The sequence below is a fragment of the Microtus pennsylvanicus genome, chromosome 7 (genome assembly GCF_037038515.1).
Source record: "Microtus pennsylvanicus isolate mMicPen1 chromosome 7, mMicPen1.hap1, whole genome shotgun sequence".
NCBI classification, from domain to species: Eukaryota; Metazoa; Chordata; class Mammalia; order Rodentia; family Cricetidae; genus Microtus; species Microtus pennsylvanicus.
Window position 1 is genome coordinate 84,216,459 of NC_134585.1, and position 24,220 is coordinate 84,240,678.

Genomic DNA, 24,220 nt, shown 5'->3' on the forward strand with positions numbered 1-24,220 from the left:
GCTGCTCTTGCCTTCTCGTTAGCTTTGACGGTTTTCTTTGCACTCGCTTGACCAGAATGTCTTTCTGAACACCCATGGCTGGGCAATCACCCCCAGAGCTGAGAGCGTACCCTGCTTACCCTGCTGCCAAACCACAACCACGGCACTCTGTTTTTAAAAGAAATTATTTTCATTTCTTCATATCCCCCTTCTCTCTCTCTCTCTCTCTCTCTCTCTCTCTCTCTCTCTCTCTCTCTGTGTGTGTCTCTCTCTGTCCCTCCTTCCTCTTTCTGTTTTTCTCTGTCTGTCTCTTCCTGTCTCCCTCCCTCTCCCCCACCTCTGCCCTGCCACAGCTTGTAGTCCAGGATAGCACTGAACTATCAGTATCCTCCCTCAGCTAGGATGAGCAGGCATGGACCACAGTTCCTGGCATCTGATTTCATTTTAAAGAAAAAAAACAAAACAAACAAAAACCCCATTCATTACTGTAAAAGAATTGGGGAGCTGTCTTAGTGTATGCGGGTGTGAGGACCAGCGTTCAGCTCCCCTGAATCTCACAGAGCCAGGTTCAGTAGCACTCCCCTGTTAATGGCAGAAAGGAAGAGTCTGTGCAACAAGGAACTAGAGACCTCAAAGCAAGGTGGAAGACAAGGACCAATCCCCACAGTTATTCTCTGACCTCCACATGCACCCTGTGGCACACCTGTGCCTGCACCCCCCACACACGCACAAAATTAACTGTGTGCGCACACGCACACACACACCAAAAAGTCTAAAAATTTATTTTCTTCTAAAAAGAAATCATTAACTTACTTATTTTTAATTCATCATTTTAAAATTACTTTATGGATTCTAAATTGGAGGCTGGGAGAGGATCTGTGATAGAGTTTTAACTAAACGCCGGCCTGTAGCTCTCAGGGGTCTTTCTCTGAGCAGTGTTTCCTCTTAGAGGAGCAGAACCACTTTACACACAGTGCTCCACGCTTCCTGTGACCGTGACCGTTATCCGGGAGAGCGCAAGGCTTTTCACTGCACCATGAAATAGCTGGGATAAAGCGTGATTTCAGATGTGTACATCAAGAACTGTGTTCCTCCATCTTCCACAGCATCTGGGGGTAAAGCCATTTGGCCCCGAAAGTTTAATTTTCCAAACTTTTGACTGATTGCATTGCTATGCGTCACAAGGATAAGAATAAATCTAGGAAGAGGATGTTGTGGCTCCCCAGCCCTCCTTTCAAGGGCCGCTCCCTCTGTTCCCTGGAGGCTGGGTTCCAGGAAGCCCTTGTTGGCAGATAGGATCTGCATAAGCAGGCACAGTGAGGTTAGAAGCTGGGCTCTGCTGTGTGGGAACCAGCTTGCGTGTGCGGAGCCTCTCTGATTTGGAGCCCCACACCCCATTTTTCCCACTTTGGCACTGCTTAGTGAGCAAAACCTCTGTGTTCCCTGCCGTGCCCCGGGATTCTTAGCCTTGAGTGCATACTGACTAACGGGTAACTTCTTCTGGTAACTGTTGCATGTTGTTGGCTTTGTGGACTTGTTTTGTGTTTGAGAGAGGGTATTCCTGTGTTCTGGGCTAGCCTGGAAGCTGATAGGTAGCCTAGGTTGGCATGTAACTGACAGTCCTCCTGAGTCTTTTCCATGGCTTCTGGGGTTACAAATGTGTGCCCCACACTCAGCTTGTTAACTGTTTTCTTTGGTTATTTTGGGTTGTTTGTTGAACGCACTGTATAGTCCAGAATGGCCCCAGGCTCATGGTAATCTTTCTGCCTCCACCTCTCCAGAGCTGAAATTATAGACAGGCGCTACCACACCCCAGTTAATAACCATTCTTGACAGAAAACTGTACAGTTCTCCAAGTAATTTGGATTATTGGTAAATTATCTTAAACATTTGCTCCAAATCTTCCACCAATCACAGTGCATTTCTCTCACGATCAGACCCCATCCCCACCACTCTCTGGGCACAATCATGCCAGTGTGGCATAGCGAGGACTCTTCTGAAATTGTTGTTTAAACTATCTTCTCTTCTTGCATTCTCCCAGTATTTGGCATGGGTTGGTTTATTTACATAAGTTCCCATAAACTGTTATGGGGCATTTTGCATGCACTTATTTTTGTCGTATGTTCTTAATTATTGTAAATTCAATATATGCACAATTTTTTAAATACCATAAAATGATATATTTTAAGAACTCAGAATTACTTTGCCTAGAATCTGGCAGGTCCCTATTCCCAAATGTAACTATTACATTGTCCTTGCCTGAGTGCTGGCTACATCCATGTGTACTTGAATGACATGTATTAAAGAATACATGTATACTCACATATAATCCACAGTATTTTATGCATATATTTCGTACTTTGCACTAGCCTTTCTATTTTCAATATAAAATAATTTACAGATTATTCATAGTTATTGAAAGATTAAACTAAGGACCTATATATTTTCCAAGAGTAAGCTGGAAGATCTTTTACTTAGTTTCCCCCAGCAACTATGTCCTGCTTAACACAATATTACAGTTAGGGAATTGCAACAGGTACAGTGCACATATCTGAACAGATTTTACTCACTTTGCACGCATGTACATATGGATGACTCTGTAGGTTTTTTCCCAAGCCAAGTGTGGTGGTTCCTAGTATTCAGGAGGCTGAGGCAGGAAGAGTCCTTGTGCATAGATACACAGATGCAGCCTGGTGACAAGACTCTGTCTCTGAGAAGAGGGGATGGATACATAAATAGTTGTGAGCACACTTGTAAGTGTGTAAGCAGCCTAGTCTTAGCCTTACAGCATTTACCCATGCTACAGTTCCATGTCCAGCTGGTTTGTTGCCACCGATCCCAAGAGAGTGCTCTGGTGCCCCCTGGTACACAGCACTCCAGTGTCTGCCCCCTGGTACACAGCACTCCAGTGTCTGCACCCTGGTACACAGCACTCCAGTGTCTGCCCCCTGGTACACAGCACTCCAGCGTCTGCCCCCTGGTACACAGCACTCCAGTGTCTGCCCCCTGGTACACAGCACTCCAGTGTCTGCCCCCTGGTACACAGCACTCCAGTGTCTGCCCCCTGGTACACAGCACTCCAGTGTCTGCTTCACTCCCGCTGTCCCTTTGTGTCAGAAGTCGGACGATTAGGGCGGCATGAGCACTGAGCGCCACAGACAGATCCTAAGGATTACGAGAGCCCCACGCTTTACAGCTGTTTAAGATATAATCCTAGGGGTTAAGATCCAGACGCCTAAATTATCACCATGGCAACCTGCGTATTGGTAGCCCACCTGCCACTGCTTCTGCAGCCAGGAGCTTTTCCTGGACTGGGAGGTTGGGCAAGTTCTCACTGCACAGCTGACGTCATTGTGAAGGAGGACTTGTGCCAAGGAAGCGCTGCGCTCTGTCTGTGACCTCTGTTCTTATCGACACACTATTGTGAGTGTTCGTGTTTGTCTTGCTCATTTCTGAAAACTGGTTTCCAAGCATCCCCCTTGCATTCATGGAAGCACAACTTTGTGGTCAGAATGACTTTTCATGACCTATCATGTACAATAACTGGGATGGTTTTTGCCTAAGCTTTCTTTGGAGACTGTTGTATTGTCCTAACTATGCCAATTAGAATCCAGTAGCACCTTTGATGACATTGGGTCTAGCTTGTAACAGTAGACCTCTTGAAGCCAGCCTGCAGCAGTGTGTTCTAATTTAACAAATGTATTTCCATGCCACTGTAGAAGAATGGTACCTTTGTTGATTGTTTTTTGTTTTGTCTTTGGTTTTTTTTTTGATAGTCTATTTACATTTCTTTATTAAAACCACAACTTTGGTTGGATTTGCTAATGTACAGAATTACCTATCATAAACTCAAAAAAAACACTAAAATTTATTTAGGTGAGTTAAAATATCAACAGTTGGACTGTGACAAAAGCATTTTAAATTTATCCTATAATCCTGACTGTTGCATGCTGGTTCGTGCATCAGGCCTTTGAGCGTATATACCATTTGAGACAGTGATGGAGGAAGGTCATTGGCTAATAAAGGAACTGCCTTGGCCCATTTTATTGGTTAGAACATAGGTAGGTGGAGTAAACAGGACAGAACGCTGGGAGGAAGAGGAAGTGAGCTCAGACTCCACAGCTCTCCTCTTGGGAGCAGACGCCTCAGAGAGACGCCATGCCCCGCTCCCGGGCAGACACACGCGATGAAGCTCCAACCTAGAATCTTCCCGGTAAGACCGGTGCTCACAGATTATTAGAGATGGGTTGATCGATATATCAGAATTAGCCAGTAAGGGCTAAAGCTAAAGGGCCAAGCAGTGTTTAAATGAATACAGTTTGTGTGTTGTTATTTCGGGGCAAAAACTAGCCGAGCAGGCGGCTGGGGTGTTGGGGACGCAGCCCCACCGCTCTTATTACTACAAATGGCGCCCAACGTGGGGCTCGAACCCACGACCCTGAGATTAAGAGTCTCATGCTCTACCTACTGAGCTAGCCGAGCAGGCAGCCGGGGTGTTGGGGACGCAGCCCCACCGCTCTTATTACAAGACAGGAAGCTCCTGACAGAGTTGAGGGTTACTCTGGGCGTGACAAATGGCCCTGAGTATGACTCCATACTGCAGTGGTGGCTCTGAAGCCAGGCGCTACAGATGTTCCCAACCAACCACTGACTCTCCTGCCCCCTTCTCCCTAGACACCTCTGCACTTGGCCGTAATCACCAAGCAGGAAGATGTGGTGGAGGACTTGCTGAGGGTTGGGGCTGACCTGAGCCTTCTGGACCGCTGGGGCAACTCCGTTCTGCACATGGCTGCCAGAGAAGGGCACGATAAGATACTCAGTGTCCTTCTGAAGAACAAAAAAGCAGCGCCCCTTATTGACCACCCCAACGGGGAAGGTAAGGGGCAGTCGCACGGCCGCAGAACCTTCTCTCAGCTTCTCCAGAATTGCTTGGCACTTGATAAATGTGTGTGCCTTGACTTTGACCCACAGATGGTCTCTCGGCCAACAGGAGTTTATGTTGTCTTGTGGTTATTTCAGCTGTTTACCACAACAAACTCCTTTAAAGGTAATTTGGGAGCGTCACTTAGTGTTTTTTGAAAAAGCAGACCTTAGCAAACAGTGATCTTATACTACATAAAGCGTCAGTTATATGGAGAATGTTTATTTAGTAACTTGGTGTCTCCCGTGATCATAATAGGGGCTTGTGGCTTCTAAAGGGAGAACAGTGGCCCTTCAGAGCCTTTGAAGCATGTCCCGAGCAGAAACCAGAAGTGCTGCAAGCTAGTGGCCTCCCTCCTTCCCACAGCCCTGTTTCGCCAGTCCCACCCACATCTGTGTCTTTGCTTGGTCTCAGGTCTCAATGCCATCCACATAGCTGTGATGAGCAATAGCCTGCCATGTCTGCTGCTGCTTGTGGCTGCGGGGGCAGAAGTCAATGCTCAGGAACAGAAGTCTGGGCGCACGGCACTGCACCTGGCCATGGAATACGACAACATCTCGCTGGCTGGCTGCCTGCTTCTGGAGGTAAAGGACATGCTTGTGCTCTTGAATTACATCCCCAAGGGAATTTTAGGGAAGTCGTTTCAAAGAATGACGCCAGTGCCTGTTGTGCATCCATCCCTGCGTAGCATCTGCACATGAGTTCAGGACACACTTCCTGCATCCCCAGCTCCAGCCCCGCTCTCCAACTGGGGGCTTCCTCAGTGAAAGGGCCAGCCTAATACAGCAACTGAGAGGCCATGCAGAGAGGGGGTAGAGACTAGTGGGGAAGAGCCTCTGCTAACTTTCTTTGTGGGCGGATTTAGGGCGATGCCGATGTGGACAGCACCACCTACGACGGGACTACACCTCTACACATAGCAGCCGGAAGAGGGTCCACCAGACTGGCAGCTCTTCTCAAAGCTGCAGGTAAGATGGCCTGCCGGTCACTGATGGGCTTGGGCATCAGCCATGCAGACTCTGCCTGGGAGTGCAAAACTTCCTCCTGAAGCTGCGGTTCAGCTCCTGGGAAGTGGGTAAGGGAAGGAGACATGGCTGGTCATGCTTCAGTTAACACAGAGGCTCTGTTCGGCCTAGTGATTCTGCGTTTACCTTGATGGTCATGTCATGAAACACTAAAGCTCGCTGGCATCCACTGCTTGCGCTATGTTCAGGCACCGTGCTGGCATCCCACATCCACTATCCTTTACTGTATTTAATCCACGGGGGCTGCTGGAGATCAGCACTGTTGTTATCAACCCTGTTTTATCACCAAGCAGACAGACTAGAAAGACAGGCAGGCCCCACTCCAGTGTCCTAGACAGCTGTGTGTCACCCCCACAGCCGGGACCTGCAGACTCTTATCCTCTGCACCGTGCGTCTTCCTACTTTTCTTGGATTCTCAGGTAGTGTTCTAGTCAGTTCTCCAGTCCCGCAAAGCACAATATCCCAACTCATCTCATGTCTCCAGTGTGGCTGATGAGATTGGCATTTAGTTTACTTCAGAAGTTGTTTCGGAAAAAAACTGTGGAAGGCACATTCTCCATCGACTCAAGCAGACTGGATTCTGTATGGACTGTGTGGAAAGGGTAGGAGAGCAGAAGAAAAGAAGCAACAGCCTTTCTCTTCTCCTTAGTTGAAGTGAACTGTGTTCTCTCTGAGAGGCCCCAGCTGCAATGCGGGAATCATTTTGGAAGCCACTGATTATATTGAAAAACAGTGTTGTCTCTGGCCAGATGCAGTGGTGCACACCTGTAATCCCAGCACCCAGGAGACTGAGGCAAGGGTACTGCCTCAAGGTTAGGCCAGTTTGGTCTGCATAGTTCTGGGCCAACCAAAGATAAATACTGCCTCAGAAATAAAAACATAATTCAGAAATGTGAAAGTTATTCATTTGAATTTGCCCTGAAAATGTAGCAAACAATAGCTTGTGTGGTACAAAGAAAATCATACAAAAAGCCTAGCCGGGCATCCTCAGCATCGGGAAGGTCACATGACTCTTCAGGACATACGGAGCCCTCAGGGCTGCAAACCGTTTCTCCATCGCGCTCCTGGCCATACTATGCTGCCATCATAATAGAGCATGCCAGGCTGCAGAGGGCAGTGAGGTAGCACAGTGCTGGCCCAATTCAGATGTCTTCATCCCAAAAAGCTGTCCTGAGCCTTTGTTTGTTAAATATCGAGCTGAACACTGGCAGAATAGCCAGGAAGACTCCAAGAGGTAGCCCGCACTAACATTTGAATTACTTTTTGTGTTTCCTTGCTGGAAGCTGAAGAACAGGCTAGATTCCCAAGATTTGTTAGCACATTTTTTTTTTCTGTAACAATACATCCTACCTGGCACAGGGTTCTTCTGGTGTTTATTTTCCTGTTGCTTAAGAGTTAGGGGCCTGAAAGTGTTGCAGCCATGGATAAAACTGGCCGTGCTGCAGTAGACATCAGGCTGTTTTGAGCAAGCAAGAGAAGAGAGTGAGGTGTGTGCACTGGTGGATGGAAATACAAAGATTCAAGGCTCACCCCTGAATGTGCATGCTGGTCCCTGTAAATTGCCGCTAGACGTCTTAGATTAAAATGCATCATTCAGTGAGATCCATCCTGCAGAGTTGCAGGTCGGAGTGTTTGAAGTCTTTTGTTTGTAATAGTGTCCTTGGCTATAGAGGGCATCCTTTGATAGCTTTTCAGTAAAAGAGGTTGTTTTAAATTTTCCTAGTCATAAACATTAGCCTTTAATAAGGAAATTGCCCTTAGACACGTGACCCCTGTGTGCTGTTAGAAGTTGCCGAGCTTTGCAGCTTACCTAACACTGTCCTGCCTGACTGCGCAGGAGCAGACCCCCTGGTGGAGAACTTTGAGCCTCTCTACGACCTGGACGAGTCCTGGGAGAAGGATGGAGAAGACGAGGGAGTGGTGCCAGGCATCACACCCCTGGACGTGGCTACCAACTGGCAGGTGAGCCCTGCCCAGTCCATCTCATGGTGCTTGAGGGGAGCCAGTGGCTCGGGAATGGTTAAAACAGATGGCCTTCTTGGCACTCTTCTCCCTGAAGAGCGTGCCTTTGTGTGAAGTCTGCTGAGCAAGAGGCGTATTTATCTTGAGATGCCTATCCCTGAAAGATCTAGGTCAGCTGAGCCCTGAGAGTGAAGCTGCTTGCTTCCTCAGATCACAGTGGAGATGTGAGAAGTTCAAAGAGCCCAGAATCCACAGGAGAGTCACCCTTCGGTGCATGTGACCGGAACCTTGTCAGCTCTTGTCAGAAGCTAGTCTGCTCAGAACTCAGGTGCAGGTTTCTGAACATAACAATAAACTAGGAATTCGCTTGTGGATTTCTATAAACATGCTAAAAGCCTTTCTTAAAACTCAGCTGAGTTAGACTTAAAGGGGGAAGCAGTCACTAGGTAAGTGAGCCAAGGGAAAGGGCCGGAGGGCAGAGTGGGCAGTGTAAGTACCGGAGCCGGTCAGGCTTGCAGGGACGCAGCAGCTCCTTATCTACACCATCTGGGCACTTCCTGGGGGCGCATTTGCTGGGCTGGGTGTCCCTCCAGGGTACACATAATACTGACCCACTGCAGAGACCCCCTGACCTTCCTAACCTGTGCACCGTCAGCAAGGGAACTAGAGGAAACACCAGGAAAACCTCTGTAGTTAGGACTTTTAAAAGTCCATTTCCAAGTTGGGCAGTGATGGCTAAGGCCTTTAATCCCAGCACTCAGGAAGCAGAGGCAGGTGGATCTCTGTGAGTTCGAGACCACCCTGGTCTACAAGAGCTAGTTCCAGGACAGGCTCCAAAGCTACAGAGAAACCCTGTCTCGAAAACAAAAAACAAAAAATAAAAGTTCGTTTCCATGAGTATCTCTTGTGATTTTCTGTCAACAGGTGTTTGACATACTAAATGGGAAGCCATATGAGCGTGTGTTGACATCAGATGATATTCTCCCACAAGGTGAGCTGTGCCAGAGCTGATTCTCTCAGAGTAAACCCCTGCTGTGGTTTATGGGAGGAGAGGAAAGCCATGCTTCAGGCTGTGCTGCCAGAGGCCCAGTTCTTAGTTCAGAAACAAAGAGCACTGGGGTTGTGAAAAGGGGGAAGCTTGGTCCTGATCTGATTGATAAAAGCATAGGCCACTGCTGCTTAGCTGGGACTCTGGACTTTCTAGAAGCTTCACTGCTTCCATCAGAAGTTGGGGAAGCAAAATGATAATGATGGATCTTCTCAGATTGATTGTCCCTGGACAGTTAAAGCAGCCGTGTTTCTTCCTCAGGAGACATGAAACAGCTGCCCAAAGACACCAGACTACAGCTCCACAAGCTGCTGGAGCTCCCTGATCCAGACAAAAACTGGGCCACTCTGGCACAGAAGTTAGGTCTGGGGATACTTAACAGTGCCTTCCGGCTGAGCCCTGCTCCTTCTAAAACCTTCATGGACAACTATGAGGTAAGGCGCCACCTTGCTGTTTGTAGTTGACTGTTAACACCACTGGCCAGGGCACAATCCCCTCCGATATGTCATAATTTTGTAGATGAAAACTAGCCATTGCCTAGAGCACTGAGAGGCTAAGGGACCCAGGCAGGATGGAAGCCTGTCTTCCTGAGAAGACCCATTGCCTGCCTCTAGACATTCCTGTTTGCAGACCCGCAGAGTCTCCCTGCTCACCACACCGGTGGGTTGCTCTAAGCCATGATCAGTTTGCACAACCCGTTTCCAAGAGGAACCCAGGGTCATGGGTTCCCTGTTCTATGAGGTGACTCCTGCTGGAACAGTTCCAAGCCAAAAAGTAGGAAGCATGGGGAGATGGTAGTGTGTGAGGCCGTCCTTGTTAGATGCTGTCTTTTCTCATTCTGATCATCTCTGGGCACAGATGTCGCTGCCAGCAGTCTCCCTGCTCAGTGAGCTCACAAGCTTCTCTCTCTCCCTCCCCTCTGCTTTCTTTCCCTGTCCCTCATCCTCTCCATCACCCTCATCCTCTCCCTCTCCATCTCTCCTGTGATTTCCTGAGTGATGTTTGATCTAAGACAGGAAACACTGTTTCCTCAGGGACTCCTCCCGCTGCCCTCCCCAGACTCCCGGCTCTCTGGAGCAGACACAGGGAAGAAGGGATAGGTATTGATGTTTGCAGTCTGCACAGGGGCTGGAACACACTCTCCCTTTTCCTACCAGGTCTCTGGGGGCACCATCAAAGAGCTGATGGAGGCCCTGCGGCAGATGGGCTACACAGAGGCCATTGAAGTGATCCAGTCAGCCTTCTGCACCCCGGAAACCACAGCCTCCAGCCCCGTGACCACTGCTCAGGCCCCCGAACCGCCTCTCTCATCTTCCTCTACAAGGCAGCACCTAGGTAAAGAGGCTGAGAAATCTCCTTTTGCTCTGTGATACGGCACTGCAGTTCCCTTTCCCAGTCTTTTCTACAGGATATGTCTTCCTATGGCACACACTCCCCACTCCCTACCATGCTCCCATACACATGAAGGGGCAATTCCCACAGACACTCACATTGGCACATGGGTCACTTACATTCTCAGTGAACATTGGTTACGGGGGTTAAAGAAGCACTATCTCACATATTTGTTCAATTTAAGGAGAGGTTCTAAGAAAGATTAATAACCCTGGGTTCACAAGACAAGGAGCAGCAACCAGACAATAGCAGACATAATGTATGACCCTTCCTTCCATGCCACCTGCCTCAGGTCCTCCACCTCCTCCCTCAGGTCCTCCACCTCCTCCCTCAGGTCCTCCACCTCCTCCCTCAGGTCCTCCACCTCCTCCCTCAGGTCCTCCACCTCCTCCCTCAGGTCCTCCACCTCCTCCCTCAGGTCCTCCACCTCCTCCCTCGGGTCTTCCACCTCCTCCCTCAGGTCCTCCACGTCCCCCCACCAGCCACCCCCTCCCTTCAGCTCCCATCCACACTCGTGTCCTGCCTTGTTTTCCCATATTAACAGTCCCACCTGTCATTCCCCTAAAGCATACAATTGTAGGAATGGATCTCAGTACAGACCATGAATACTGTACTTCTTACAGTCCCGTTATTCTGCCTTATTCAAACCAGGCCATGCTTTCTCTAAACCCAACAAACACCCTTTTCTTCTTACTCAGCTTGTACCTTTGCCACAAAACCCCATTGAAAACAGAAACAATTAGCAGTCTCTTGTGTTTGACCACGCCAGTATTGTGTGGGAGGTCTTCCCTCTGGGCTCGGTAGGTTGTGTGCCCTCTGCCTGGGGCAGTCTTCCCCCTGGGGGACATCCCTTTCACCTTCAGCAGGTCCCCATTGCCTGATTTTTACCTCTGTTCTGTTTTATCGGTTCCTTCCCCACCTGCTGTGGATAGCTACCTAGTTATCAGGCCGTCATTTCCTCGTCCTTAAAACATAAACTCAGAGAAAACAATGCGTGACTTCCTCTGGCATTCCTTAGCTGGGTCAGGCTTCTCGGAAGAATAGTTTTAAACGTGCTGCCCGTCCCGTCACCTCAGCCCTTTGCATCTGCTTCTGTCCCCACCACTCCTAGGCCTGCTCCGCTCACATAGCCTCACTGGCCACCTCCCTGCTCATGTCCCTGATGCATCTGTCATAGCTGGTAGCCCATGCTCTTCAGTGCCCACTCAGGGCCTCACATCCACCTTGCTCCCTCCTCCTCACTGTTTTCTATAGCCAGGCCCAATCCTAAGCTCCCTTCTCTGCGGCGTGTGTGTGTCCGTGCACGTGTGAGGTGTGTGTGTGTTCGTGTGTGTGCACTTGGTTTCCTTATGGCATTCCTGTGAGCTTAGTTCTGGTTTTTCCTCCTCTCCACTCCCTCTTCTTCTCACCCCCAGCCCCACCCCGCGTCCTCACTTGCACCCCCTACCCTTCCCCTCTGAAAACCTCCTCCCCCACTCAGTGCCCCTTTCTAGTTTCCTGGCTGCTCCCCACATGTACCCCACATAAGCACACATATGTGACTATTGGACGCTAGGATCCACACGGAAGAGAGGACATGCAGTCTTTTTCCCTCTGGATTGTCTTGACTCGTATTTTTCAGTTCCATCAATTCCCCTGAAATTTCACCTTTCTTGGTATCTGAATAAATCCTGTTATCTGCACACAGCTCTTCACCCTTCCACAAACTCATATTGGCTACATCCATCAAAAGTATAGCCCTCTTCCAGACAAAGACAATATTCTAAGAGCTGTCATGAACATTTTCTGGCACTCAGCTCCTCGTGTTCAACCTAGCAGATTTCCTTCTCTCCTTGACTCCTGTCCAGTCCAGCCAGCCTCATTTCTTGCTGAACTTCAATAGGGACTGTTTCTTTGCTGACCTCCACTTCTGTTCTCTGCACCACAATGTTCTCACAAGGCGTTCACATGTCTCCTATAATAATTAAAAAGTCAGTACTCAGCAGCTAGAAAGATGGCACTTTGTGAGCCAGACTGTTTCCTCCTGTGTCTTTGGAAAAGCCAGGGGGTGGGAAATTCCTGCCATCCCAGGAGCCAAAGCATGGAGAGTCAAGCATTTGTTTAGTGTATATTAGGCTTCTGTTTTCTTAGTCACTCTGTACAGAGAATAATCTCCTCTGGTTAGATCCCCAAGAATGCTTCCCAACAAATAGAATTTAAGTTTTTGGTATAGACACATTTTTACAAAACATCCTCATTTTCATGCACCAAAAATTTTTCTAGGCAATGTGTATTATTTAGTAGCTCATACAGCACAAAGAGAGATCTCATTCTTTTAGTTCCTACTTCTGTTATGAATTTATTTTGTCATATGTTCAGCAGTTTTCCTGGCTGTAAAAAGTAATAGGGCAGCTAGAAAAATATGCCTCATTCCTAAGGGGAAAATATGTATATTCTAATTCAAGAGAAATCAGAAAGGATTCCAACAGAGACAAGATATCAAGAGAAAGATGTACTCTTAGCCAACTCCAATCACAGCAGTATTCTCTGCCATTTGCTGTCTTCACGCCACTGTGAGCAAAGCTGATGAGCATGGGTGGCCAGGTGGCATGTGGTGGCCGGTGGACATGGCTGGTCAGGGAAGGGAGGCCTGCTGCTGTGAAAGGTGGGGTTTTTGTTTTTCTATGATGCCTAACCAAAAGTACCTTAGGGGAGGAAAGGGTTTGTGTCAGCTTACAGGTTACCACCCGTCACTGAGGGAAGTCAGGGCAGGAACTCCAAATCAGAAACCCTTGAGGACTGCTGCCTCGCAGGCCCATGCTTAGCGACTGTCTCACACAGCCCAGGACTACCTCTCAGGAGCGATGCTGTCTATAGTGGGCCAGGCCATCCTACCTCAGTTAACAGCGAAGACAGTCCCCGCCAGGGCAGTCCCTAGGTTGAGCCTCTTCTCCGGTGAGTCTAGCTATGCGAAGCTGACGGTTGAGGATGGCTAGGACAGCGGGGCAGAACAAAGGCATCGCCTTGGCCTAGCCAAAGCCTAAGGAGTCTGTGCTTTCTCCACAGATGAGCTCCGGGACAACGACAGCATCTGTGACAGTGGTGTGGAGACGTCCTTCCACAAACTCAGCTTTACAGAGTCTTTACCTGGAGACAGCTCAATGCTATCTCTGAACAAAATGCCCCACAATTACGGGCAGGAAGGACCTATAGAAGGCAAAATTTAGCCTGCTGGCAGTTTCCCACACTGTGTAAACCAAAGCCTGAAATTCCATTGCATCCATCCAGAGGAGGAAGGCAGAGTGAGTCCACAGGTGCTGGAGGGTGACCGGCCTGCCGGGCCGTTCCTGATTTCGTCCAAGGCCTCCTGAATTCGGCTTCCTTTCTTGGTTCTGAAATGACTGAGTTGTCACAAGCACTCGGCTGTGGCTGGGGTATGGTGGCTTGAGCTTTTCCAGCTGCTACTGGATTTCACTCGCTTTGTGTCATTGCTGCTGTGCCTCTGCTGGGTTCCTGCTGTCATTAAAAGGTGTCTCCACCTGGTGTCCTTTCTCGCCATCCACAGTACAATTGTGCATTCAAATTAAGATTAAGGAAAGATATTTTTAAATGAGTAACGTGATGAGTAATAAAAAAAAAAGACATTGCTTTTTCTAACGTGGTTTATCTGTGATTTGAAAAAAAAAAACCATGAACTTAACAATATTTAAAACCTGCTACAATCAATGCTGAAAATAGTATTTTCCCCCTTTTCTGCATTTTACTATTGTAAATATGTTTTCTAAATCAAATACTTTAAAAGAAAAAATGTTGGATTTATAAATGCTATTTTTTATTTTACTTTTATAATAAAAGGACAAGCTCATTGTTGACCTCATCTTGTCTGATCTCTGCAAATACTTTTTCAGAGGAGTACCCATAACTGGGTCAATCCACAGCCTGTTTACACATCCACGTTTTCCCTGTAACTTCGTCAGTCCACAGCCTGTTTACACATCCACGTTCTCCCCTAACTGGACCAGTCCACAGCCTGTTTACACATCCACGTTCTCCCTAACTGGACCAGTCCACAGCCTGTTTACACATCCACGTTCTCCCCTAACTGGGTCAGTCCACAGCCTGTTTACACATCCACGTTCTCCCTAACTGGACCAGTCCACAGCCTGTTTACACATCCACGTTCTCCCCTAACTGGACCAGTCCACAGCCTGTTTACACATCCACGTTCTCCGCTAACTGGACCAGTCCACAGCCTGTGTATCACATTCTCATTCTCCTTTAGACACATTTTTAAAGGTAGAAATGTGCAAAAAGACAAATATGGAAAGAAAAGTGTTCAAGACTGAAGTTGAGTTTGGCAAATTCTGGCCCAGGAAACCTCATCTGGATACATTGCACCAACATTTTCCATTCTATACATTATCCCTTCCCCGTGTATTCTTTCTGCCTCTGTGATGTTAACATATTGAAACATACCATCTTCAGGATACGTCATGGCCATTGCCTTCATGAACACACAGTAATTACAGCTGACTGCACAAAACCTGGCCTTCTCATAAACATGCCAAGCCTTGAGTCGCCTTATAAATTCAACATGAGCTCAATAAAAGTATGAACCATAGTGAAAAAAACCCATATGGGGAGGGACTTGTGTGTCCACACACACACACACACACAACTGGCCATGGTTGCTAGGGAAGTGAGGCACCATTTCTTCAATGGTGTAGCCCCTGGTAAACTGCCCATGCTCCAGTAAATAGTGCTCTACCTATCCTCATGCAAATAGCCCTAATTAAAACCAGTTAAATATAAAAGAATGAAAGCAAAGGGGTTACAGTGGGAGTAGGAAAATAAAAGAGGGCATGGGGTGTGTGGCTGATTGCACTACATTGTAATCATGTTACAGATTGTAAAGATATATATATATATGTACATATATATATTTATATATATGTAAATTTTTTTAAAATTAAAAACTAAATTTTACCATACCTAAAAGGCCTTCCAGCATGAAGCTTAGTGACTCTTCACTTGCAGTTGAAATTAGAAAAAAGAAAGATTAATGAATAGCTTTAAACAGGCCCCGTGTTGGGTGCCAGTATGCAACCAAGGTCATTTGGTTTGTGGTGTAGAAATCAGATCCAATACCTTTGGGCCCAGCTGTTAAGAGCACTAGATGGTCTCCCAGAGGACTAGCCAGTGGATTCAATTCCCAGAACCAGCACGGAAGCTCAAAACCATGTGTAACTCGAATCCCAAGGGATCTGATGCCCTCTTTTGGCTTGGCACCAGATATGTACACGGTACACTGACAGACATGTAGGCAAAACACCATACACACATAAATTAAAGAAAAAAATCTAAGGTCTTACCCATGCTAAGCAAGTGTCCTACCACTGAGCCATCCAAGATGCTGGAACTGGTGGGCACCTTTGGGAACTGCCTCCACCACAAAGAGGTACCTGTTCATTTCCACGATCGGCGCAGGAATGCCTGTCCCAGCTCTGTGACATACAGATCCCCGGGAGGCAGGCTAAGGTGGTACTGGGTCCGTCTCCCTCTGTTCACCTTCTCACAGCTCTCAAGCTTGAGGTTGCCCAAATAGATACCTTGTATGCCAGTGTCCACATGAGGGTTGGTATCCCAGAGAACACCAGCTACACGGATGCTGGTCTTAAAAGTAACCCAAATTGGGGGGCAGGGAGACAAAATATTCCCAACTCACCGAGAAGAAAGTTGAGGTCTAGAGAGCTCAAGTCGGTGGTAGCTCAAATGTTGCTGAGTTTTTAACCAGATATTTGGCTCCTAGGCTGGTGAGCATGATTGTACGAGAAGATGTAGAATGACTGAGCCTATCAATAGGGATTAGGTGTAAGATTAAATAAAATGTCAGTGATCAAGAGATTTTTTGTTGTTTTCAATTTTTTATTAACTAAAAATTTTTTTAATTTTTTAAAATATTTATTTATTATGTATACAATATTCTGTCTGTGTGTATGCCTGCAGGCCAGAAGAGGGCATTACAGATGGTTGTGAGCCACCATGTGGTTGCTGGGAAATGAACTCAGGACCTTTGGAAGAACAGGCAATGCTCTTAACCTCTGAGCCATCTCTCCAGCCCTAACTAAAAATTTTTAAATATTTTACATCTCAAACACAGCTTTTCTCCCCCTTCTCCTATTTCCTCCCCTTCCCTCCTCTCCATCACCCCTTCCTAATCCACACCTCCTCCACCTCTGTTCAGAAAGGGGCAGGTCTCCCATGGGTGCCAACACAGCATGGCATGTCAAGTTGAGGTAGGACTAAGCGCCTCCCCTCATAGTAAGGCTGGGCAATGCAACCCAGTATGAGAACTAGGTTCCTGAAAGCCAACCAAAGCATTAGGGACAGGCCCCATTCCCACTGCCAGGAGTCCCTCAAGTAGATCAAGTCACATGACCATCACACATATGCAGAGGGACTAGGCTGGTATCATGTGGGCTCCCTAGCCATTGGCCCATAGTCTGTGAGCTCCATGAGCAAACCAGATGTTTCTATGGGTCCACTTGTGATGACTCTGACTCCCCCCCACCCCCACTCAATCCTTCCTCCTTCTCCTCAACATAATTCCAGTGCTTGACTGTGGATCTCTGCATCTGTTTCCACCATTTACTGGATGAAGGCTCTCTCATGACAATGGGGTTGTCACCAATCTGACAACAGGAGATGGCCAATTCAGGTTACCTAGCCACTACTGCTACAAGTCTTAGCTGGGGTCTTCCTTACAGAACTGCCTCCCCCTCAAGTCATATCTTTCATTATTCTCCCCTGCCATCTATCCCTCAACCTGATCCTTCATGTTCCCATCCCCGCCTGCCCCCAGTTTACCCAGGAGATCTCTTCTGTTTCCTCTTCCCAGGGAAACGCATGTGTCCTCCTTTGGGCCCTCCTTGATATTTAGGCTAAAAGATGACTATTTAATAAACCGATATCCCAAGCGGCTTAATCACCAATTAGTCTGAGTCCTTCTCTATCAAAATTTCCAGATGTATGAAAGTTTAAACCATAAGAATATTAGACATAGTACCAATCATGGATAAATAATCTTGAAGTCAAAAGGCCCTTTAAGGAAGACGTCATCCTGGAGTGTAAAAACAGACTGGGTTCTCCATCTTAGAAGTGTATCACGAATAAATGGAACCTTGTTAAAAAGAAAATTCTTTAAATATTAAGGGAAAGCTAAAAAAGAAAAAAGTTCTATATTCTATTATATTACCATTTCTCTGCCCTGACACACCCTTGTTATTCTGAGTTTTGAAAACTATAAAATGAAAAGGTGATTTTCTGGTGTTCCTTAATACTTCTTGGAACAACTTCAGCCCGGTCCTCTCTATGGCTGTTAGTGGCTGTGCCTTGCAACATGATGTTAACACCCACCCTACTGAGAGAGAGAGAGAGAGAGAGAGAGAGAGAGAGAGAGAGAGAGAGAGAGAGAGAGAGAGAGATGAATCTCTTGCTGAGTCTAGGCCACCTGCGGCAGGGCAGAAAAGATGCAAAGTAACTTCCAAACTTAGATCCTAACTTCTGCCAGCCCTCCTGGGCATTCTCCTGGAACTCAGTTACCACATTCAGAGGGAGTCCAGCAGCCACGTAGAGAAGCCCAGCTCCGGTGGTCAGCCAACAAAACAGCCTTAACCAAGATCCTAGCCAATGCCAGCCAAGCCAACCTGCCAGCTGCTTGTGACCTCACCTGGCCTTTGGGCTGCCTCAGCAGATGCGGCCCATAATAGAGACAGGCTGTTTTGCTGTTCTGCTCAAATGACAGATTTGAAAGCAAATGAAATGTTAGTGAGGGTTTTAAGCCCAGGTTTCTGATGAGACGTGAGACAGTTCCCCTGCCAGAAGTTCCGCGTAAAAACATATTGACTTAAAACAGGCAATAGTTGTACGCGCCTTAATCCCAACACTCAGTAGCAGAGGAAGGCAGATCTCTGAGTTGGAGGCCAACCTGGTAAGCAAAGCGAATCCCATGCAGCCAGGGCTACACAGAGAAACCCTGTCTCAAAAAGCAAAAGTAAATAAGATACTGACGTGAGGGACGCTAACCAGACTACCCACGGGCCAATATAGAAAATAGCATGTCTACTCTTTAATAAGCAATCTAGGCTCTCCTTTGTTCCAGAAACTTCCCCTTTTTATTTATTTTTTTAATTTATTTATTTATTAAAGATTTCTGTCTCTTCCCCGCCACCGCCTCCCATTTCCCTCCCCCTCCCCCAATTAAGTCCCCCCCCCTCAGCCCGAAAAGCAATCAGGGTTCCCTGTCCTGTGGGAAGTCCAAGGAACCCCCACCTCCATCCAGGTCTAGTAAGTTGAGCATCCAAACTGCCTAGGCTCCCACAAAGCCAGTGCGTGCAGTAGGATCAGAAGCCCATTGCCATTGTTCTTGAGTTCTCAGTAGTCCTCATTGACTCGCTGAACATAGCGGACAATGAGGACTACAGAAACTTCCCCTTTTTAGACTGGTCTCTATGCTAGTCCACAGGAAGGTAGCAACACTGCCTGCCTCTCTAAGGAAGGAGCATCCACCTTTGTACCAGCAGATGGGGACAAACAGCAGAGGCAGTGCAGGTGGCTGGGTGGGAAGCTACAATGGGCCAGAAATAAGCTTGCCCTGAGAGCTGTCTCCCAGCAGGCCGCCACTCGAAAATAGCTTCCTCAGAACTTCAGTCATCTTTTGAGGTTTCTGAACTCTGCAGGCATAACCCAGATCTTCCCAGACTCCGCAGCCTTTCGTCTTCAGCAGAAGGAGCCCTGCTGCTGTTCATATACCCACCGGGATCCCCTGCGGTAGCTCTCTGCAACACAGACAGAGTCAGACCCAAAGCCTGCCAAGTCTTAGCAGAGAAAAGTGAAGGGGGAGGAGCCACACCAGCCCCTTTCAATCAAGGATCACTAATAATTCTCCAGACAGCGATGAGTGGGTATTCACCCCCCCCCCCGTTTCCAACACAGAAACAAAGCCCAATTTGGGCCCATCCCAGATTCAAATCGTGGTCGGACCAACTCCAAAGGCTATCTTTGTGGATGTCTGAAGTCGTTGATGAAAAACTAGCTTGTTTTTAATAAAAATGGGTGCAGCTCTGTGCAAAGATGGAGCCATGATGGATCGACCCATGTGCAACGTGAGCCGAGAGTATCACTAAAAAGACATATTGCTTGCTTAAAACCATCCCCAACAAGCTAAGATGCGAACACATGAATTATTCATGGGCTAGAGGTCGCTGTGCCTTTCTTCTTCCTATTTTGTGCTTTCCAGGAAATTTTTCTTTCTGACTTATACTTCCCCTGGTAATGGATGTGAAGAGACACAGGAGTCAAAACAGGGTGAAACCATATATAAATGTTTATTTCTTTCACTATCACAGAACTTAGGACTGGGAGATATCTTGAAGGTTACCTATTCAGACGCTGGGGTGTAGCCGAGTTTAGAGCTGTTCCTCCAAAGCTGTGTGAAAGATCTCAGGCTGGCAGACTGGCAGACCTTATAGACAGATTTCTTCAGGAAGCTATGGCCCATTGGGATCCCAGCCAAAGGAGAGGGGCAAGTTAGTCAGTCAATCACGCGCTTTCTGCAGACAGTTGGCACGACCTTGACGGCCACGGGAGAGAAGCAGTGACTGCTTCTCGGAGAGTCTATTTATTCTCTCCAGGCCAGAAGCCTAGCAGACAAAGCAGGAGTCCCTTCTCCAGGTTCCATCAGTACCCGGAAGCAGAGTTGGGGCTGGAAACACAAAGCCCGAAATAGCAAGAAACACCTCCCACTGGGAAAGCCTGGACCTTGATGTTGGATACTAAGTCCCAAGGTGGTTAGGTCTGTACTACAGGGAAAGAGACATTTTTTGCATTTCGAAGCTGTTTTGTATAGCCAGGCTTGTGGTGCATGTCTGTATTCCCAATGTTCAGGAGACTGAGACAGGAGGATTACTATCTGTTTGAGGCCAACCTAGACTGTATTGTGAGACCCTGTCTCCAAAGCAAACGACAACGATGATGATGATTTTGAAGTTCACCTTCTCTTTCCCCAAAGCAACAGGGTAAGACCTAAGGGACAGTATAGCTCAAAGATTTGAAGGGGACACTTCCATAGCATGCGGGATTTTGTCCTGCGGACACCTGTTTATCTCCTGACCAAATGTGCATATTCTTTATGCATTTGAAATAAATTTCTTTTTGTGATTTGGAAACAACTTTCTTTAAAAAAAAAACTAAGAAATATCTTTATGTGTGAGTGCTTCCACTCAAAAAAAAAATTCCAAATATTTATTTCTGCAACACTCTGAGGTAAATGGAGGGGTTACTCTTCACGCCATGGCCCACAGGACATACGTGCCCGTCTTTGAAGAGAGAGAAGAGCTGGACCAACACTCAGTCTTCAGCCTACGCTGTTTGGTTCTCAGCTTCACTCTTTAGCCAGTCACAGAGTGCATGGCCACCTTGAAGGACAAATCAACCACATTGTTGTACCAGAAGGAGCAGCCTGCCAGTCAGGAGCACTGAAGGACTACTTACAGCTAGCCAAACAGCTGGAAGACAGCAATCCACCAAATTAACTCAGCTAAGAACACTAAAATCAGAGAGAACTCCCAGGACAGGACAGGACAGGACAGGACAGGACAGGACAGGACAGGACAGGAAGGGCCTCAAGAGTGCTTTGCTGGGCCAAGTGAGGGTGGTGCACCTTTAACCCCAGCACTCGGGAGGCAGAGGCAGGTGAATCTCTGTGAGCCTGAGGCCAGCCTGGTCTACAAGGTGAGTTCCAGGACAGCCAGGGCTACACAGAGAAACCCTGTCTCAAGAAAGAAAGAAAGAAAGAAAGAAAGAAAGAAAGAAAGAAAGAAAGAAAGAAAGAAAGAAAGAAAGAAAGAAAGAAGAGGAGGGAGGGAGGGAGGGAGGGAGGGAGGGAGGGAGGGAGGGAGGGAGGGAGGGAGGGAGGGAGGGAGGGAGGGAGGGAGGAAGGTAGGGAGGGAGGGAGAAAGGGAGGGAGAAAGGGAGGGAGAAAGGGAGGGAGAAAGGGAGGGAGAGAAGGAAGGAAGGAAGAAAGAAAGAAAGAAAGAAAGAAAGAAAGAAAGAAAGAAAGAAAGAAACAAACAAACAAACAAACAAACAAACAACAAAAATGTTCTTGCCGGTCTTTTTTCCTTTACCCATTCTCCTTCCGGCCACTTTCCCTGTCTTGGGAGCCCCCAGATGCTTGCTTCTCAACACAGTCTAGCCTTGCTTGCTTCCTGGGGTACATCCCCTTCCCTCAACAAGTAACTAGCCCTCCAAAACCCATCCATATTCCGCCCATGCTCCACCCACACTAATACAGAATTCTGCCTCCCAACAGAAGCACAGGCAGACACAGAGAGGCCAAAAGGACACATCTGTGAGACAGGACACATCTGTGAAGTACTGCCTCCCACTCAGGTCTTGACACCGAAGCTAGTTAATGGCCCTTTCTACAGCCCCTGCACCTTGCCATCCATCACTGCCTGGGGCACAGTAGCACCACCGTCTCCTCAGGAGTGAGAACAATGTGGGCTCACAAAGTATTTGTGTGAACCCCTCAGACCTATGCAGGCAGAAGCATCTCTACAAGCCCTCCCAGTTGACCCCTTGAAGGTCAGAGTCATCATTTGGCTCTGCCTTCCCACGCCATCCAGCCAAAGCCTGTCGTGATTGGGGAGCAGCATAATGCGCGCAGCGTGCGAGCCAGCCGCCTTCCTGGCTCTGAAGGGCACAGAGTCTCCTGAAGGCTGCAGAGATTGCAAGTGGGATGCCCATCCCTTTCCACAGTCCAGGTCGCACGCTGCCTGCCATGCAGCGGCTGATGGCCACAGCCTTTCTTCTTTCTTTTGTAGCTCCTCTAACTCCTCCCTCGTCTATTCCAGAGGCTTAGTGTCAAGTTTCCATAGAGTCCCAGTAATTAAATTTCAATGAGAAGTCACTCAGGGCTGGAGTGGTGGCACAGCTGGTAAAAGGTGAGCGCTGCACACGTCTGGCAGCCTGGGATGGATCGCCAGAAGCCACGGGAAGGTGGAAGGTGAGACTGATTCCACAAAGCTCTCCTCAGATCTCCAAACACACTACAACACACACAAACACACACAAGCACAAACACAAACACACACACACACAATCTCTCTCTCTCTCTCTCTCTCTCTCTCTCTCTCTCTCTCTCTCTCTCTCTCTCTCTCTCAATAATCACTCCGCAGCTACTTTTTGCCAGGGAAGCAGGATGGATAGAAATGAAGTTGAATGAAAAGCAGAGCAGGAAGCGGCTCCTGGAGTGGAACCTGGTGACCCAGCCCTGCTGTTGTTGGTCTCTGCCAGGAGCCTGGAAAGAAGCCAGAGCTCAGCTAAAAGAGGTGTAGCCCCCTGACTTCTTCCTCCCCAACCCCCACCTTCTCCCCCATCCCTTCCTTCTTTCCCCTTCTCATTCTTCCTTTCTCTTATCACATTCTTTCTGCCTTTCTCTCCTTCCCTCTTCCTGTCTCTCATTCTCTCTCTCTCCTTTTCCCTCCCTTTCTCTTTCACTCTTCCCCTTCCTATCAACTGCCTTCTCCCCGCCCCTTCTTTCACTCCTCCTCCTCCCTAACAGTTGCCCACAGATGCACTCCAGGGTAGTGGCAGTCAGCTGCCACAGGTTCTTCCTCACCCTTCCCTCCTACCTTAGAGTAACAGGGGCAGGAACACACACACACACAGACACACACACACAGATGCACTCCAGGGCAGTGGCAGTCAGCTCCCACAGGTTCTTCCTCACCCTCCCCTCCTACCTTAGAGTAACAGGGGCAGGAACACACACACACACACACACACACACACACACACACACACACACACACACACACACACACACGAGCTTGCTGAAAAGCCAGGCTTGGCCAGACATTGGCCAGCCGCCTCCCAGCAAAGGAGATAAGTAGCCTCTGTGGCAGCTGCAGAGCCCTGCACAGTCACCCAGCAGGGGCCCCGCCTCTCGCAGCTCTTTTGTTTTTGTTTTGATAAAAATGGACCAAGCCATACCGAAAAAGGAGGAGGGTGGATTTGAAATATAGTCATCTTTCTGCTTCTTCAAATTAGGTCATAGAGCCTGGGACCATCCACACCCCCAACCTATAGTGTTAAAGCTTTAAATATTTCTTTCACTTTGGTCAAGAGACTCCCTAGGCCTGATGGCTCCCACGATCTTTTGTGGAACAGTAACCACAAGGCAGAATTTACCGTGAGCTTATTATCCCTGCTGGCACTGGAGAGACTGATCCCATTTAATTCACGGTGATTCTATGAAATACTTGTTATTATTGACCATGTCTACAAGAGAAGGAAATTAAAGTTTGGATGTTCTGTGACTGATTCAAGATTAACATGTGGTGGAATTAAACAAAGTTGCATCCAGGCACCGGGAATGGGTGAGCCAGCATCCCAGGGTTGAGCGGAAGCCCACGTGCCCACCCTACACTCTCCAAAGCCTATGTGTGGGACCTCAAAGCCTAGGGAATTTTGTGGAGGTGATTCTGATTGATTATGAGATTGCCTGACTATGAGCGAATTCAGCGATTACAGGCTTTGCGTTTGTTTTTTTTTTCTTATAGAGACAGATAAAACCATTATTTGGCATGAACTCTCCCTTATTAAATGTTAATAGGTCATTCAAATTTCTAGAGCACTTTTGGACCCCCGTCTGCCAGCCAAATGGGCTCTGTGACTTTATCCAAACTTCCTATAGGTGCATCTTTGGACAGCCAGTCAGGGTAGGATAATGGGGTGCTTGCTGCTCCTCTCCACTCCTTCTCCCTGGGTCTCCAGGGGGCACTGTTCCCAGCTACAGACCCCGGCCCAGATGCAAATATACGTGCCTCCCTAGGCCTGCCCTGCTGCCTC

The 24,220-nt window shown here is 47.9% G+C and overlaps 1 protein-coding gene across 2 annotated transcripts in view; it reads left to right on the forward strand.

Moving 5' to 3' along the window:
* The window catches only part of Nfkb1 (nuclear factor kappa B subunit 1), a 113,564-nt gene extending 99,381 nt beyond the window's left edge, over positions 1–14,183 (forward strand). Inside the window, exons 19-26 of one of the 2 annotated variants that reach the window (XM_075981277.1) lie at positions 4,654–4,855; positions 5,315–5,484; positions 5,766–5,868; positions 7,763–7,887; positions 8,812–8,878; positions 9,197–9,369; positions 10,093–10,270; positions 13,373–13,673. In XM_075981277.1, coding sequence (XP_075837392.1) covers positions 4,654–4,855; positions 5,315–5,484; positions 5,766–5,868; positions 7,763–7,887; positions 8,812–8,878; positions 9,197–9,369; positions 10,093–10,270; positions 13,373–13,533 — 1,179 coding nt within the window. In that variant the 3' untranslated portion in view covers positions 13,534–13,673. Of the gene's footprint in view, positions 1–4,653; positions 4,856–5,314; positions 5,485–5,765; positions 5,869–7,762; positions 7,888–8,811; positions 8,879–9,196; positions 9,370–10,092; positions 10,271–13,372 lie in introns of both variants that reach the window. The other variant, XM_075981276.1, reaches the window with a different exon arrangement.
* Positions 14,184–24,220: the final 10,037 nt, after the last annotated feature.